This window comes from Mauremys reevesii, linkage group 26 (genome assembly GCF_016161935.1).
Source record: "Mauremys reevesii isolate NIE-2019 linkage group 26, ASM1616193v1, whole genome shotgun sequence".
Lineage (NCBI taxonomy): Eukaryota > Metazoa > Chordata > Testudines > Geoemydidae > Mauremys > Mauremys reevesii.
In genome coordinates, this window is record NC_052648.1 from 8,303,507 (window position 1) to 8,315,902 (window position 12,396).

At 52.8% G+C, this 12,396-nt stretch overlaps 1 protein-coding gene across 3 annotated transcripts in view; it reads left to right on the top strand.

Moving 5' to 3' along the window:
* The window catches only part of SH3GL1 (SH3 domain containing GRB2 like 1, endophilin A2), a 42,151-nt gene extending 32,590 nt beyond the window's left edge, over window positions 1-9,561 (top strand). Inside the window, exons 6-10 of one of the 3 annotated variants that reach the window (XM_039515731.1) lie at window positions 1,110-1,268; window positions 1,927-2,030; window positions 5,311-5,435; window positions 5,918-5,974; window positions 9,037-9,561. In XM_039515731.1, coding sequence (XP_039371665.1) covers window positions 1,110-1,268; window positions 1,927-2,030; window positions 5,311-5,435; window positions 5,918-5,974; window positions 9,037-9,233 — 642 coding nt within the window. In that variant the 3' untranslated portion in view covers window positions 9,234-9,561. The remainder of the gene's footprint in view (window positions 1-1,109; window positions 1,269-1,926; window positions 2,031-5,310; window positions 5,436-5,917; window positions 5,975-9,036) is intronic. The other 2 variants (XM_039515732.1, XM_039515733.1) reach the window with 2 other exon arrangements.
* Window positions 9,562-12,396: the final 2,835 nt, after the last annotated feature.

The window sequence follows — 12,396 nt, forward strand, 5'->3', positions numbered from 1 at the left end:
TTAACCAGCCCATGACGGGGGGGGATGTTTCTTGCAACAGTTTCCAGATTTATTCACTCGCGCTAAGCTACCTTCATAATGGAGTTTAGATTTCCTGACTTACGTTGTGTAGCTGCAGGTACTTAGATCGTTTGCATTATGGATTCCTGAGACTGACAAACGGGGACGTTGCCTTGGGTGCATTGATCAGCTTTCAGTTCCAGCGTCCCAATATCCTGAAACGTAGATCTAGGGCTGCACGTCTCTTTCTTGCTCACCTACGTCTCATGAGAAGCCCAGAAACAACCCCACAAGGCTGCTGTATCATAGCAGCTGTCCCTGCTGAGGAGCTCTGCTCGCAGCTAGCCAGCACCTTCCTCACATTCACGAGACAAGGCTCTTGAACGTCGCAAGGTTTTGCAGTGGGAACCATTGAAACCTATATCAAACCAGTTAAAATCTACGGAGAACAGGTTCTCGCTTACAATGTGACCTATATGAACTGACTCCCGAACTAGCAATATAACACAGATTTACTGAGCACCATAAGCTTGTTAGGTGCCGTACGGACAAAATTAAGACAGACGTGATCCCCGTCTGCTTTCAGTCTCAGAAGAGATGTTTTAAGCCTGGGGCTTATAACCAAAGTGTTGCGTCTAAAGACTCTTGACTGCCCAGCGGCGAACCGAAGGCAAGGGACCAGCTGTGCAGTTCTCCCTTCAAAGTGATTTATGGCAAGCAGACCCATGCTGAACTGCGGCAGTTTGGTTCCCCTCCAGTTTATGAACAGAAGGGGGAGGAAAATGTACCATCTTGCCAACTTCTTTATGGCTGTTTCCAAACAATGAAAAAGAAACCATAGTCACAGCAATCAAATCCTCTGCTGAACTGGATTCAAGTAGTTCCCTCATCCCCCGCACTGCTCGTCATTCCTGAGCAGCATTCCCTGCGGAGCATTGCGCACTGGGCCCTGTAGTCTGCGGGGAGCCTGTCTGAAGGTGATGCCAGCAAGTGGCTAGTCTGGGTGGTGGGAGGCTGGGTTGTTTGGTTTTTGCTGTGTTCATTGGGAAAAGTTTGGATGCCCTGGCCCGTGGTTTTAGTTTAACCGCTCATAATCCTTCTCTCCCAAGCATCATCTTAAGAAGCTGGAGGGCAGGCGCCTGGACTTTGACTACAAGAAAAAACGTCAGGGGAAGATCCCAGACGAGGAGCTCCGCCAGGCCCTGGAGAAATTTGAAGAGTCCAAGGAAATAGCTGAGACTAGTATGCACAACCTTCTGGAGACTGACGTGAGTGTCCCCTAGAGGTCACTGCTCGCTTCGCTCATCTGTGCGCTGCTGGGATGCTGCCTGAGCTGCAGCACTCCTGTATGTGTGTCTGGGGCAGCAGGGGGCGGTGTGCTTTTATTGGGGGGCAGGGGAGAGTGTCTGGTGCTTTGATGCTCATAAAAAATGACACCGAATCTCCTGTCATGCCTCTGCCAGTGGGCCCCTGTTGTGATCCTGCATCCCTCACCCCAGTATTTCCATCATTCTGGGCCCCCCCACAAACAGCTTTGCAAATGCCCTTCAGTCCTGACCCCATAGCCCCCTCCCTGCTGATGCAGTCCAGGGCTGAGACTGATAATTATATGAATGAGGCAGTGTGGAGACTCTTCTGTGAACATGTGTTTGGTCAGGACATGGCTGACACAGCTCATTCAGTTGTGATGCAGAATGTCAGCTAAACCCATGTCCTTCAAGGTGCCAAGCTACCGGCCGCTGTCTCGCTGAGCCTTAGCGAATGACTGAATTTAAAGGTCCCTAATTCTAAGACTTCTCGCTGCATGTCAATTTCAAGCTGCGTTTTGCACCTTTCCCAGTGTGCGTAAGGCCCCAGTGGAGCAATAGACGCCTCCCGTAGTAGCAGCGTGTGAAAGCCACTCATCGCACTTTATGACCCTTTCAGATTGAGCAAGTGAGCCAACTCTCAGCCCTGGTGGATGCCCAGGTAGATTACCACAGACAAGCTGTGCAGATCCTGGATGAGCTCGCGGAGAAACTCAAACGCAGGTGAGGCTTCCTAGGGCCGCTATGGCTCCTGCAGGAGGAGAGAAGCATGGTGGAAACTGTAACTTGGGAGCTTGGGGCCAGAAAATATCTGGCTCCTTCCTCCACGGTTTATTCCCTGGCAGTAGAAGCTTGCAGGAGCCTTTGAGGGTAGCTTTATCAGTGCATCTCTTAGACTTTCATAGTGAGTGATTTGTGTCTGCATGAACAATTTTCTACAAAAGGTACTTTCTGGCATCTGCTGTGATCCCTCTCTGCATACTCCGTGGGTTAAATAGTTTCTTGCTGCTTTTGGCCATCTGTGGATCCAAACATAAATACTCCCAATGAAATAGAAGGTGCAAGTTGATTCCTTCTTCAGCTGGGGAGGGTAGGGAGGAAGGCTGGGGAGCAGAGCAGAGCACACACCAAATCCTGTATTAATGTCAACCATTGCAGCTCCTAAGAGGCCGCTGGTGTTGGATGTAGGAGTTGTGGGCAGAATGGTGTTGGCATTTCTGATCTGATTCTGTTTCGACTCAGTAGACCCTGCCTCCTCCACTGATGAACATGCTAATGCCTTTGAATTAGCCCCCTCTGGCTTCCCTTGCCATCGGACTGTCTGGCTCCGTGTCTGATTTATTACAGTAGCATCCAAAGGCCCTAATCTGGATCAGGGCCCCATTGTGCTACGTGCTGGCCCACGTGGTTGGACAAGGTCTCTGCCCTAAAGTCCTTGTGATCTATTTAAAGAAGGGACGCGAGCAGGCGGCAGAAAGGTGGCGAGAAGGAGGGTAACAGTGGGGACAGCCACTAAAATAAAGCACAGTTCCGCAAAGCAGAGACGATGGATCTCGGTGATTCCTTATTTTTCAGCAAGCTCTTGCCCTATCCTCCGTATACATCTTGGTAAACTGTGCTGGAAACGTACGACTTCCATATGTCCCCTGGAATGGTTTAGCTGGAACCCTGGCGCGCACTCCTGTAAATGGAATACAGATTAGTGTCTGGTGTGGAGGAGCAGGAGGAAATGCTTTCCCCAAGTGACTCTGCACCGGGGCTCGGAGGCGGCCTGGGCTGGGCTGTGGAATCTTGACTGCGCCTGTTGGAAGCCAGAGGCTCTAGGATTAATATCAGCCAGCCATAAGGATCCTCGGACAGGGAGCTAATTCTGCAATCCGCCTGCTGTTACCAGCTTTTTCCTTTAACCCTCATGTAGCTTTAGTCACACTCCAGTCACATGTACCTCCTCTTCAAACGAGGTGTTAAGATTCTGTCCCTGTGTGGTGTTGAAATGTGTTTGGATTCCTAGGCATACTTGTTAGGCTGCTCTGCTGGAGGGACTGAGTCACAGAGAGACTGAAAGAACTAAGTACATGTAGTTTTGTCACACTAGGAGGCAGTGTGGTCTACTGGTTAGAGCCCCCAGACAACATCTCAGGAGACCTGGGTCCTATTCCTGGCTCTGCCGCCACCATGCTGCATTATCTTGAGCAAGGTCCCCCTGTGTCTTTCCCCCGCGCCCCCGTGCCTCCGTTTCCCCATCTGTAGAACGGAGGTAATGATACTGAGCTCCTTTGTAAAGCACTTGGAGATCTGCAGATAGAATGTGCGAGATAAGAGCTGGGGGCTTGTGTTGAGCTGCCTGCTAGGGTCTCTATCTTCCCCTAGCCACGTTCCCCAGAAATCCTGCAAAGTAGGGTGGCTATTCTACCTTGTGTTTTGAGCTCCTCCTTCATGCATGAGAATTGACGTGCACCAAGTAGTCTCTGGTTTAAATTAATATGGGCCGGAGTTGGGAGTATCCTGGAAAGTTAGAGAATGCAAACTACTGCAACAGTGGCCTCTGCTGGCCAAACAGTAGTAATGCTCTGAAAGGAGGTTTCCTTTAAAGCAAGAGTGATGGGAATTTGCCCTCGCTGCCTGAGAGAGGTAACTGGGGAACCTTATCCGGGGGGGAATGGTGGGGGGGAAAAACCAGTCAGTCATGCTGTGGGACTCAATTGACAGATTGGGGAACTGGATTCCACAACCAATCTGGTCTGCCCAGGTGAGGCTGAGGTAGGAGCAAGGCAGAGGGGAGAGAACTGAATTCCGTGCAACTCATCTAGACGCTCTTCCCCCAGCCAGTACACAGGCTCTTTGTGAATCTTTGTGGTTAGAAGAGACCTGCACACAAACCTCAGCCTCTCGGAACCCTTCGCTGTATCTGCTTGGGTGGAGAAGGTGGCTCTGTAACCTCTTCCCAAAGGAAGGGACCACTCTTTCTCAGACAATGATCCCACACATGGCATTCTCCAAAAGTGTGTGGGATATGGAGTCTCATGAGTTTAACTTTCGTCCCTGTTGCAAAATGACTGATGCCTTCTTCTACCCCAGGGGTTCTCAGACTGGGGGTCGGGACCCCTCAGGGGGTTGTGAGGTTATTACATGGGTGGTTGCGAGCTATCAGCTTCCACCCCAAACCCTGCTTTGCCTCCAGCATTTATAATGGTGTTAAATATATTGTTTTTCATTTATAAGGGGGGGGTCGCACTCAGAGGCTTGGTACCTGAAAGGGGTCACCAGTGCAAAGTCTGAGAACCACTGTTCTGCCCCGTCTCTTCCAATGAATCTCTCCTGGGATGGGACCTTTTCCTTCTCAGTATGAAATTCTGCAGCATAGTTCAAACCCTTTATTCCTTATGGAACTGCTAAATCAGGTGCTCGATGATATCAGTGTCTGAAGGATTGATTCCTAATGCCTTGTTTTCTGAGCTACTGCCGTACCTCTTGACCTGCCATGGCTGAGGTGTGGGTGACACAAGAAGACCGTTAGAGCTTCATGTGTTAATTTCTGTGGCGTGAGCGATGTTGTCGAACCGCCCAGGATCCATGTAGGATGTAGACAAACCTGGGTCTGAAATAGTGATCGTCACAGTCTGACTCTTCCGTCTGCGTGGGCACAACTGTGTTAGGGGATATCCAGCTTTCATCCCACCGGTCCAGAGGGTGATGTGTGAATGGGACAGGAGAGATGGTTGTGTTAACCTCAGCAGTGTGCTAGGTGAGATGGTAAGGTCCCTGCTCTGAAGAGTTTATCATACAAGGTGGGGCCCTAATGGGGTATTTCCTTTGAAATCCGGTGAGGGCATCCCAGTCTCTGGCAAGGCCCCTTACTATAGTTGAGGCCTGAGCCAGTTCCCACTGACCAATGGAAACATGGCTAGGGGAGCGGGATGAGTTGGCTGTTGCTGCTCGAGTCTCTCGCTGTGCGCAGACGCAGCTTCGCTCTAACTTCACCCTGTCTCCGTTGCCTCCTCAGAATGAAGGAGGCCTCTTCGCGCCCCAAGCGGGAGTACAAACCGAAACCCAGAGAGACGTACGATTTTGGAGACGCCGACCAATCCAACGGAGGCTTTTCTTGCAACCCCACCCCCAAAGTCTCAGGTAAAGATGTCACAGGTGCGCCGTAGGCACTGGCATAGCAAGCAGCACTGGGAATGGAGGGGATTCACTCTCTGAGGAGACGAGAATGTTCCTGTGCCGGACGTGCCGCAGACGGCCCAGGAGGTGGCAGAAATGTTCAGAAGCGGGGGCCCTTTGCTGTCATGGCCCACACATCCTCCCTATTCTTGGCTGGGACCATTTTCAGCCGATGCTGGCTGGCTGCCTCTCTTTGTTCTGACTCTGGAGCGGCCCACCTCACTTAGACCTGTGGTGTCATCTAATCGTGGTCTCGGAGTGGTAGCTAGGAGAAATCGTGTCGTTCTCCCCCCCCCCCCCACGCACACTCCAGCCCCCATAATTGACCTAACTCAGGATGTAGGATACCATATCCCTCCCCACTAACAGACCCCTTCCTTTTGGGCTGTACCAAGGGATTCTTTTTTTATAGATTGGTTTTAAGCATGTCTCTTTTTATTTGGAAGCAGCTTCCTCCTCTTTTCGATCCGACAAGCCATCCCGGACCCCCAGCAGGAGTATTTGTGAGTTCCCCCCCCCACACGCTGCATGCAGTGTGACCTCCCTCTCTCTTTCTGTCTCCTCGCTCCTGCTCTCACATAAGCTGCCATTTCAAGCCACTAACACTTTGTCCACCAGATAACTCATCCTGGTTTTAGTCTGTCCGCTAAAAACCTTTGAACTAATTCTGCCCTTGCTGACTCCTGCGCAGCCAATTGACTTGGGTTGTAACCGAAGGAAGGATTTGGGCCCTTGTCTATTTCATTTTTATGGACAAAATGCCTGGAGTTCCCCCCCACACCTGGATGCAATGGAAGGAAACATTTATTTTGTGGCCTTTCTTTCCCCTCTTCCTCCGCCAGCGCGCTCACCCCATTTTGTCCATAGAAATTTTTCTGGCCACAAAGGAAATCTTACATACGTGTTTGAAAACAAGTTGCTGTTCCATATGACCCATCCAGCAAATACGCTGTCTCCTTCTTTCACTCCTCCTGGAACTGTCGCAGTCACGCCAACGCAGCCAGAGGCCGGTTAGAAAGCAAGGAGCACTTGGGCATGCCGGGAAAGTTTTGTAGGATAAAGGAGAAGTGTGGGGGGCTCAGCGTGGATCTGTTGAGGGGTTTCTGCAGTTACTTTTCTGGGCGATGGGAGGTCCAGGCAGAAAGTGGTGATATTGAGCAAGAGACAGACCAGGGAGAAGATCAGGTCTTGCATTTCCCTTTGGGGAGGGGAAGGGTCAAGCAGATCGGTTTGGGGAGGTGCTGGAGTGGTTCTGGAACTTGGGCACACCGTTCAGACAGGAGAGTAGGGATGGAGTGCCTCTGCTTTCGGAAGGGGTGGGCTGGGATACTGGGGGGGAAAAATGAGGGGGCCGGCATTGAAATGCTGATGGGGAGTAGCTTTGCATGAGGGTTGTCAGTCCAGAGCCCTGTGTTGGGGAGGGAGAGGACAGGGTACTGAGCACTCAGGAAGGGACTGCGTTGCGTGGCCTGACCCATGCTGTTTGCTTCAGTGCGTGGGGCTGAGCTGTGTTGCCCCGTGGGAAACCTTTGCAGCTGGGAAATGCGGAGTGAATTTGGAAAGTCTCTTCTGAAAAATAAACCTGCTGCTGCCTGTGGTGTTTCCTGCCTCCTCTCCCTCTGTTGGGTTGTTCCTGGCTTTTAAAATCCAACTATCTGGGGCGTCCCCAGTCATCCCCTCCATTTAGAAAGTTCACTGAACAGCTGGAAGTTCCCAAGTGTTGAGTGGGAAGTGGAGCGCCGGAGATGCTGTGTTCTCCTCTCTCGGATGCCACTTGCTGGCTTACTTGGGCCCTTGTAGTGCAGTGGGAGCCCGGGCCAGTGTCGCATCTCACGCAGCCCGCTCCTGGAAAGGGTCCTGAGGGTAAACGCTGGGCTCCACGTGATGAGGGAAATGCCCTTGAGACACAGATTCCGCAAAGCCTGCTCCTTTTTCCTCCTGACGTGAGCAAGTTTGGTCAAAATCCCCTTTGCGAAATGCCCCCGATTCCCATTCCTTGTGTATGGGGAAGGAGGGGCTTGTGGCTGAAGCACATGACTGAAAATCAGGGGATCTGGGCTCTACTCCCAGCTCTGCCAAAAAAACGTTTGTGGCCTTGGGAAAGTCCCTGGTGCCTCAGTCTCCCCATCTGCTGCTTCTGAAGACCCGATAAGAAGTGCTGCACAAATGTGAAGCCCCTCGGAGAGGCTGCTCCTCTGCGGGGCGGGAGAGGGGTTTATCCATCCAACCCAAACTGCCTAGGATGTGTATTTACCCTAGCAGAAGCGTGGGGAGGAGGAGGCTCTGGGAACTGAATAGGATGGTAGTAGGGACACATTTCACCTGTATTTGAAACTGCAATTTCCCCTGCCTTCCGCTTGTCTGTCGGTAGCTTCAGCACAGACACCAAGGACTGACTGGGTTGCAGAGACGAAACTCCCCTCTCACCCAGAGGAGGGCCTCTGCCTTGGAGTTGATGCATATAGATGGGGTGGAGCAGGGTAGAGACGACACTTTAACTACTGTCATCCATGCTGGATCTGTTTGACTAAACCGAGGATTGTGCTCTCCGGGGCTGTCCACCAGGGCACTAAAGTTCACCTTAAAATTGGTGGAAAATTGGTCTGTGTGAGAAGGGGAGGGGGTGCGTTTATCACAGAAGCTGCTCCGTGATCTGGCTTCACACGCCAAGATTAGAAGAGTCACTAGTGATGTTTGGGTGCCCCACTTGACACACCTTTAAAGGAGCCTGATTTTCAGAGGGGCAAGTGCTTGGCACTTTCTGCAAATCAGGCCCCTTGATGGTGTTTCCAGGTGAGCACTAAGCAACAGAGGCACCCAAAATCGCTAGTCCGTCGTGGCAATCTGGGCCATAGGCTCCATATTCTCTCCATTACCATCCAGTATTGAGTCTAACCCAGTCACCAACTAACAGATTAACTGACCGTTGGTTTCCCCACGGTGATTGTTAAAGTAGTAACACTCTCACTTCTGACTTGAAGGAAAACTGCCTCACTTCTCTCCCTGTCCCAGCTGGGATCCTTCTGGCTGGAGTTTAACCGTCTTCATTGACTAACTGGAGATTGTTGAGAGAAGAGCAGCAAGCAGGCTCGGGGCTGGAGGGACTGACTAAGAATGGGTAGATTAGGAAGGCAGAGAAGCAGACAGGCTAAGGGAGATTGATGAGTCTACAGCTTGGTGTTAACTCCCTTCAAGGAGGGAGAAGTAACTTAGGGTGGTGCATGGGATGGCAGGAGGAAAAGGAAAACCTGGGCTGAAAATTCCCTGCTATGCTGTGGAATAGCCACCCGGGGGAGGGTGGGAGCTCATTGCTTGGCATTCTTATAACTAAAACTGTGCAGGAGGGAACAGTCGGCCCTGGCAGGGAGGTGGGAGCCTAGCATGGCTCTTGGATCTAACTTCTGCCCGAAAGTTTAGTGCTGCAGTGGACAGGAAAACCCTGCAAAGGCGATCAGTGGTGACCAGATTGCTCTGGGGTAAGGGAGTCCCAGGGGGTGAGGCTGCCCGGGGAAACTCCCTTGGTCTGTGCGCTGGGCTCACCTCGGCTCTGTCTGTCTCTTTCCAGCTCACCTGGACCAGCCCTGCTGCAAGGCGCTCTATGACTTTGAACCTGAAAACGACGGCGAGCTGGGCTTTAGGGAGGGTGACATCATCACGCTGACCAATCAGATTGACGAAAACTGGTACGAGGGCATGATCAATGGCCAGTCCGGGTTCTTCCCGCTCAACTACGTGGAAGTGCTGGTCCCGCTACCTCAGTGAAACTGCATCTCCCCCCCCCCCATCGCACCCCCCCGGCCCTTCCCCTTCCTCCTCCCCCACCAGATACAAACTCACGGCGGGGCGAGCCCTGCTCTTCTCCTGCATTCCATTTTGTAACTCAACACTAGGCTGCTTCTGCGGGGCGGGGCTGTGAGAGCGGGACGGTGTTCGCTCTGCACGGGCGCTGGATCGGGGTAAGGGCAGCAGCGGGGAACAAGCCCCAAGGGCTGGGCAGCCCCCGTCAAGTTCTTCCTTCTGGGCCTTGAACTAGGTACTTTCAACCCCACCAGGCTCCTCCCACTTTGTACAATAAGCCAAATCGAGCATCTCCTCGGGCATCCTTGTCTTTTTTGGGGAAAGCAGGTGAAGCGGGTCAGCCACGCTGGAGATCCTGTGAACGTGGGTGCACCGGGTGTCCTACCCGCGGGCAGGAGGGGGCCCATGCAGGGCCGAGCCCTGGGCAAATCCAGTGAGAACCACCACTGTGTGTTGGGAGGGGGAGAGAAAGGGGCCACGCAGCCTGTTCTAGGGGGGGTGCTAGACATCAAACGGCAAGAAAAATACCTTGCGCAGCTTCGCTTGGGTGGGCTTGGCTTCTACTGAACACTACCAGCCCCCCCTCTCTCTCCTTGTAGGAGAAGGGCACATCAGTGAGGGGTGAAGGTCAGACACTGACCCATCCTCCCTGTTTGCCCACAGTTCACACCTATCCAACACTGAAGCTGGGTCCAATGGGGGCCGGGATGGATCAGATTTCTCTATGCTGCTGAGGGAGGCAGAAGCATGGTTGCTTCGTGCCCTGCTGCCTTTGTGGGCCTCTCCCACTCACCCATCCTGCTCCTGTGTGAGGACAGGGCTTAGATGAGGGATTGTATGTCAGAGTAACACTACTAAGCAGCTTGAAAACACTAAATACCCCCACTTGTTGTCACCCCTCACTTCCACCTCTTGCTTTCTGTGTACCTCCTCCAGGGCCAGGGTCTGCCCATAGTGTCTCTGGCCTCTGCACTGTTCCATGGCCACCGGCCTTGAGACTCCACCTCCGACCACAGCGGAGTTGTTTGAACTGGGAGAGATGAATTGGTTCTGCTGCTTCCGCTTGGAAGAGGCTGGTTTGGCCAGGAAGGACTGTACCAGTGGCTCTCATATGGTGGGGGGCATGGGATAATGCCATAGTCACATTATGACTAAGGCACTATTGCCAGTAGATGAGAGGGGTCATGGGAAGGCAGCTACTTAGCCCATAGCGCACGGGCACAAACCAACATGCCCTTACCTTCTCCTCCTGCTCAAGTGGTTTTCCCATCCCATGACAGCTCTAGAAATCCCGGTAAGGCTGAGGCCAAGGTGAAACCGCCTGGCTTGATCTAATCTTTGTGCCTTCCCCAGCTCCCTTCACCCCCAGCTCTTTGGAACCTAGGAGCTGCTTGTCTTGGTGTGACGGGAGAAGGCCTTGCTGTGTTCCTAGACCTTCTAACTCAGGGCCTGTTGTTTCGTTTCCCGGAAAGGAGGTCCAGGGGGAAGCCGTGGGCGCCCCTCTTCTCATGCCCTTTCTCAGGACCTCCTTGCAATACTTCTCTCCTGCCTGATGCCCAGCAGCTCTGTTCCAGCAGCGGTGGTGAGCCGTTCCCTGAGCAGGTGGCGAGAAGCAGCCGCTTGGCAGGGGGACCTGGTATTTAGGCAGAATGTGAGGTGGTATCTGCTGGGGCCTGGCGTTGTCTGTTTAGGTGGAATCACGAGGGAACCCTCTTCTGCCCCTCAGCATGTAAATATGCTTCCATCTCAGCACCCATCCTATTGCTGGCAATGGGACAAAGCGCAACCCTTGAGGGGCATCAGTGGCTCCTGTAGCTGCCCCACTTCTCCCAGCTGCGTCCAGCATCGATGGGCTCGAAGCCAAGAGCAGCTCTGCCTGGAGAGACTCCCTCTCACCCCTGGAGCTGCTCTGAGGTTTACTGCACTTTCTCTGAACCGCAGCACAAGGGAGATGCTGCTTCCAACGGCAACCCGCAGTGGGTGTCTAAAGCCACATCTTGCAGAATGTACCTACCCCGCTTTCCTTAGCCCCACCTTTGCTGAGAGGGAGCTGAAGCACAAGGGACTGAAGCTGGTGACGGGTGCTCCCACGGTGCCACTGTTGCAGCCTGGGCATTCTGTGCCCACAGCCCACATCACCCTCAAACCAGGGCTTGGTGTCTTCCTGGCACAGCACAGCTGTAACACTGGCCCCATGGCTCTCCTGCCATCAGCCCCAGCATTGCTTCAGTGTCTATTTTTTTAATAGCAAACAAATCTCTGCTGGCAGGTGGGGGGGTTTGGCCTGTCGCTATGTAATCGTCTCATGCTGCAGTGCTTTCCTCTACCTTTTTCGCTAGCCAGATTCGGTGTCCTGTTACATATACAAACAGAACCTTTTTAACTTTTTTAACCATGCATGTTGATGTACGTTTATTACTCTCGTCAATATTGTCACTGACCCAACTCCCAGCAGAGGCCAAGGCTTGCAGCTGCTTTATTCAGAGCTGGCTCATACAGCCGCCCAGGCTCCCTGGTTGTGCAGCTGGTAGCCTTCAGGGGCCCAATCCACTAAGCCAGCCGGAGTAGGGACCAGCCTCAGATTTGGAGCTGCTGGGCAGACTCAGTTTCCCCCCATCTGTTTATGGCGGACCTGCCCTAAGAGCTGGTTAGTATTTTCTGAGGTTGTAGCTTCTAACTTTCTCCTTTGAAACCCGTGACCTGGCCGCTTCGTGTCTTTGGTATGGTCCAGCGAACATTCAGTTGGATTGAAATAAAGTCTTTGAGCTGGGACAATTTAATAGAACTTTTGTTATGGTTCCTCCTGGTTTTAGGGGGGAAAACCCACCCATCTTGACTTGTAATCTCTAAATAAAAGTATTAAATGTTTTCTTTCTAAAGCGTGGGCCTTCTCTTGGGGGGGTAGGGCGGGGGCCTCCTTCCCCTGCAGCTGTGGAAGCAGAACCTCCCCTTGGCTAACCACCACATTACCTGCTCACGAGTTAGCGTGTGTCCCCAGTTCCTGGTGTGGCTGGCACTGCTTGGTCCGTGGGGTGAAGATGCCCCAAAGGAGCCACAGAGTGAGTGGACCAGCCAGGCTGACCCTTCCACCGACCCCCTTAGGGGCGGGAGGAGAGAAAGCTTGCCC